The sequence below is a fragment of the Physcomitrium patens genome, chromosome 1, assembly GCF_059467195.1.
Source record: "Physcomitrium patens ecotype Gransden chromosome 1, ASM5946719v1, whole genome shotgun sequence".
Lineage (NCBI taxonomy): Eukaryota > Viridiplantae > Streptophyta > Bryopsida > Funariales > Funariaceae > Physcomitrium > Physcomitrium patens.
In genome coordinates, this window is record NC_143410.1 from 20,762,719 (window position 1) to 20,767,951 (window position 5,233).

At 36.7% G+C, this 5,233-nt stretch overlaps 1 protein-coding gene across 1 annotated transcript; it reads left to right on the forward strand.

Moving 5' to 3' along the window:
- The first annotated feature begins 244 nt into the window (after nucleotides 1-244).
- LOC112276219 (uncharacterized) lies at nucleotides 245-2,468 on the forward strand. Its single transcript, XM_024507377.3, has 4 exons — nucleotides 245-583; nucleotides 1,267-1,438; nucleotides 1,653-1,769; nucleotides 2,003-2,468. Exons 1-4 carry the CDS (start codon nucleotides 282-284, stop codon nucleotides 2,105-2,107), a joined length of 696 nt encoding a protein of 231 aa, XP_024363145.1. The 5' UTR covers nucleotides 245-281; the 3' UTR covers nucleotides 2,108-2,468.
- The last annotated feature ends 2,765 nt before the right edge of the window (nucleotides 2,469-5,233 follow it).

The window sequence follows — 5,233 nt, forward strand, 5'->3', positions numbered from 1 at the left end:
CTTTTTGATGAGTACAACATTGTCAATGCAACAAGATACTGCTACCGCAGAGTACAAGAATGGGGCAATTGATGTCCAGGTATTGTGCCCCTCAATCTAGGAAAACTGGGTCGGCTGTGACGACTGAGAACCTGTAATACCCGGTTTAGCGGATATTAGGGCAGGTTTCGGAGAAGCGAGGTGGAAACGGAGCCCGTCGGTTTGCAAGGCGCGGCAGAGTGGCGGAGGAGACAAGTGTGAGGTAGCGAGGAGCATGGAGGGATTCGTTGTCGGAGCCGGGAATGCAACCCACCAAGATGCGCTTGTGCGTCACTCCTCACGTTCCAAACCTCAATTTCTGCGCTGATAGAAATTTTCTTCTCAGACCCAACTCACGGAACAGCTTTGTTGTTACTGCACGGGCGCGCGATAGAGTGAAGCGAATTGGGAGGGGAAGGATGGCTCCGAGGGCGATAGGTACGGGGAAACGCACGAAGAACGACGACGAGGTGGCGGAAGAAGCCTTGCGTCTTCTCAACGAAGCCAACAACCTTCCCCGCCTGGTTGTCTTCGATTTGGACTACTCTCTTTGGCCCTTTTGGTGGTACGTCAGACTCTACCGCTACGTTCTAGAATTTGAGAATTTGACAGATTCTGCGTTGTTATTTCATAATAAGATGTGTGCTTTCTTTCTCGTGTTGAATTTCCAGAATTTTGTTGCCTTGCCAATTGTTCGTCAATTAGCAGAGCTTGGAGATAGTAATTCGTCGCAGTCGAGCTTGATGTGCCATTTTTAGAGAGATACTGAGAAATGTCTCTGAATCTGGTGATCGTGGCTGCGATGATTGGTCTCTGTGAGGCTTCGTTTTCAAAATTGACTCATCTCTCTCTCTCTCTCTCGCTCTCGCTATCTGTCTCATTCTTTCAGTGAGTAAATAATTAAGCTAGTAAACATTGGTTGAGAAGACGACGTACCAAAAGTCTGGGTGTGAATTTAGGGTTGTGCTTCAGTCACACCCTTCTCACTCCTCGACGAATCGTCTTGGATTCTTGTCGAAATCATATAGTAGTTTTAGATTCTTTTGCATTCTTATCCCAGCGGTATCCTAGACCTATCTCATGCTCCATGTTGATACACACTGATGCTGTTGTACCAGCTTAGGTTTTGAAGTGTTGCACTGTAGCTGTCTGCAATCTCATCGTTAGTGTGTCATGGGGGTGTGTATATTTGTTTCATGGTGCAGATGGGACATGTTACATTATGTGGTTGTTTGCTCTGTGCTGCAGCGAGTGTCGCTCGTCTAAGGAGAATCCATCTCTTTATCCTGAAGCGACAGGGGTGCTCAATGCCCTTAGACGGAAGGGTGTCACAATGGCTGTTGCATCTAGGACTCCAACTCCGGACATAGCCCGAACCTTCCTCAAAAAATTAAACATCACGGATTACTTTGTAAATATGGTGAGAGCGAGGCACTTGTTTAGGTGCTCTTTCACATGTCTGGGTGCTGTCATGTGTTGGTGTGATTCGCCTTGGCTTCTGAAATGATGATTTTGTGATGGACCCTCAGCGTGTCCGCAGTAAGCATGAGTAATAATAGTATATTTTCATCTATCCACTAAGTGATGTCTGGATTGGCGGCTAATGCTCAATTCTTCACCGGGTCTTTTTTCAGCAAATTTATCCAAGTTGGACTCACAAGGTGGAGCACTTCCAAAAAATTCTCCAGAGTACAGAAGTTCCTTACAAAGATATGTTATTTTTTGATGACGAGGATCGCAACATTCTTTCGGTGCGTTCTCCATCTTTTTACCCTCTGTTGATTAAAGCAAGGACGAAATAAACTTTTATTCCCTTGTATGTTGTTTGAGGGGTGCACGTTGCAGCGACAATACTTTTCGAGCGAGATTATTTTGCATTCGCAGGTGCTTTTGTTGTGGATTTCGCGAACTGCTCTGTACATTACTAACCTCCATCCTTTTGAAAGGAAACAAGACCTGACTCCGAATCATCATTTAATTACAGGTCTCTCAATTGGGCGTAACAAGTATACTGGTAAACGATGGCGTGAATTTGAAAGCTCTTGCTCAGGGTCTTCAGAAACACGCTCGTCCAATTGCTTCGTCTTGATGTTATTGTGCTGCATTCCAAGCATACTGGACCTACTGGATGGCTTGACAAACTCCCCCATCTGCACGTATGGTCTTGTCAGCATGAGTGGGCCACAGTAGACAGACAACGTTTAAGAGATTTTGTTTCATTTACTTGTGTATTGTCACTGACATGTAATCGAACACAGGGTACCCAATTCTTAGTTATATTTAATATAATAATCTGTAGGTTGGTTGATGAGCGAAGGACGTAAGAAGTTATTTGGCGTCAGTATTCTCATTTTGCCAAGAGTTGCTAATTTTAGTGATCCTAAATTGAACCGTTAGCCAAATTGGCGACACTAGAATAACAATAAAGCATTAAAATGATACATGGACAATTTGTTAAACGAAAAAGTTAGGAATAATTTCCATGGGGCTTTCTTGATTGGGGATGTTTCGACGGGGGATGAGTGTCGTAGAGATGCCTGTCAGGGACATGTTACTCTCCCTTGAGACGTTTCCTTGGCATATTATTCTATCTGGGACGTTCTTCTCTGAACATATAGAAAGTCTAGGCGAGAATGCTTCGATGTAGACGTATTGAGGTGAGCTTCACGTCCCGAAAACATAGTGGGACATGAGATAAATTTACTCGCTTGTATCAGTTGCCTTGAGTATTTGTAAAAGTAAAAAGGATACTGTTGAGATATAGAAGCTTTGTTCCAGAAACTAGTTTCCATTTTCGCTTGTGAATCTCAGGTTCAGTGGCGGGACCAACGGTGAGGGGGATTTGAGGGGGTAACGGTTGATGAGCGAAGTATGGTGCTTATTGCACGAGCCTTTTTCCTTTCCGGATTAGACTATATACGTTACACCCGGTGATAGGAAAGCGCTTGTTGGCCATCGGTATGTCTTTCTTCAACTAAACAGCCACAGTGGATGCCGACAACGACATCGACAGCGAATTGTCAAGTATGTAATGGGGACTGAAAGCCACTGCAGGAGAGCTTTTTGGGGACTCCAAATTTCATGTTTTGGTCAGTATGACTATATATCACTGGAAGTGTGAGTCTGAGGAAATTGGGGAAGGAGAGTTCAGCTTTTGTCGAGTTCGTGATTGGTTTGGTTCAGCGAAGTGTTGCATACTTGTGGGCTTTGCTAATGTTCGCATTAAGATTTAGAAGTATTGCGCTGTGGGATGAGCTATGTGCGTTTTCAATGGAGATGTTTGTGAGGCCATGGCGATTTCCATCATGCAGTTGAGCATCTTCTTCACTTCGCTTTCTGGACAGTGGATTGCTTTAACTCTAGCTGACATCATCGTAATAAGCCTCTTGTCCTACAACACCACAAACAACAAATAAACAAACAAGAAAATTACCTAACTAACGAACTTAGTTATCTCATGTAATGGTTTTTGTATAAGGTACAAAGTGGTCGATTTCGGTGAAATAATCCACCAGCATTACACAAAATCATAAGAGTTTGAAGTTAGAGAAATTTTTTGACAAAGAATATGGATACAAATGATTGTAGTTGCTGTAAAATTATTTATTGGTTGAAAACAAGTTTAATGTCAGTAATAAGGAGTCTTTGTTCCAGAGTAAAGTATTTGGAATTGTACAAATTTTTTGATTGCTTTCTAGATTTAAGACTACTAGGAGTCTTCAAAATGATCTCCAAAGTTTTGTTTAATGTCATGTTTGTAGAAATTTAATTTGAACCAAAAATGTTCATAGCTATCCTTGATATTCCAAGATATGAACACATTTCTTCAAAAATAAGTCTCAAATCTACTCAAATCATTTCATTTTATTTAGATTTACTTCAAAAAAGAGGAGATTTAATAACATATTTTTATAATATGACATGATTCTATTTGTGATAGCAATTTATTTAATACAAAATTGACAAGGAATTTTGTTTATTATCTTCTTGTTTTTTAATGTTTGTAGAAAAAAATATTACTAAAAATATTGATTAAAGCAATAACTTTTAGAAATCATAATAAAATTTTAACAGTAATAGAAATTCTAAATAATATTAGATATTTTATATGAACTTAAAAATTATCTAATCTTCAATAATTTGACTACTTGTTGGATTTATTCTAAATTTATTATTTAAAATAATTAATTCTAAAAGCTCTATTAGTATTGTGTTATATATATATATATATATATATATATATAATCAAGTAATCTTACATTTAAAAAATTTTAATATACAACAAATAAATTTTTAATGTTATTTATATTCTTAGAGTAGATACAAAAATTCTTCAAATGATACTTATTATGCCATAATAATTTTATTAAATACTAAAAAAACGAAACAAAAAAAATAAAAATAAAAAAATAAGAAATAAATATATGATAAAAAAGAAATACAATGACTCTTCTTTTTAGATTCAAATGCTTTTATAAGATCTAGTTCTTATTACAAGATCTTTGTTTATAAATAATATAGATTTAGCACAATAAGTTCGTCTTTAAAAATAAAATATATAGTACACTCTACATTAGAATCATGGTTTGTTAGGATCATCTTAAATATGAATAAATATTTTGGAAATTTGTCCAAAAAAAACTAACAAAGCACCTACAACTTGATACCTCTCTACTTAAGAGATGGAATAATTCATAGATGGATAAATACATACTTAATTCTAGATGTGCCAAACTAATCAACTAAAACTCTATATTATCTCAATGTGGCATGAACATACACATAAATATAGACAAGCTTGTTTTAGTAATTGCTCTAAATTCGTATTACTCCTACCTTTGCCTTATGATATAAGGAATTAAGTGGTCAGTTGTAATTTTTATAGTTTATGAATATATTGGATATATTCTATTAATATGAAATTTTTTAAAAAATAATAATAAAAAATAAAAAAAAATGAAAGGCCTAATAAAAAGAAATTAGATTTTTGAACTAAGATTAAAATATATAGAAGTTATTGATAAGAATAAGAATATTTTACTTTGTGCCTTTAAATATATTAACTACCATAAAGGCATTGTAGAAATTTCTTAAGAACTACAAGACTTATAGCCCAAACTTCAAGTTGTAGGAAGCTTCTAATGTAACTTTTTAAAATTAGAAACCTTAAAGGATAAGTTTTAATAGCTACATGACATTTCTACAAGAATTTAAA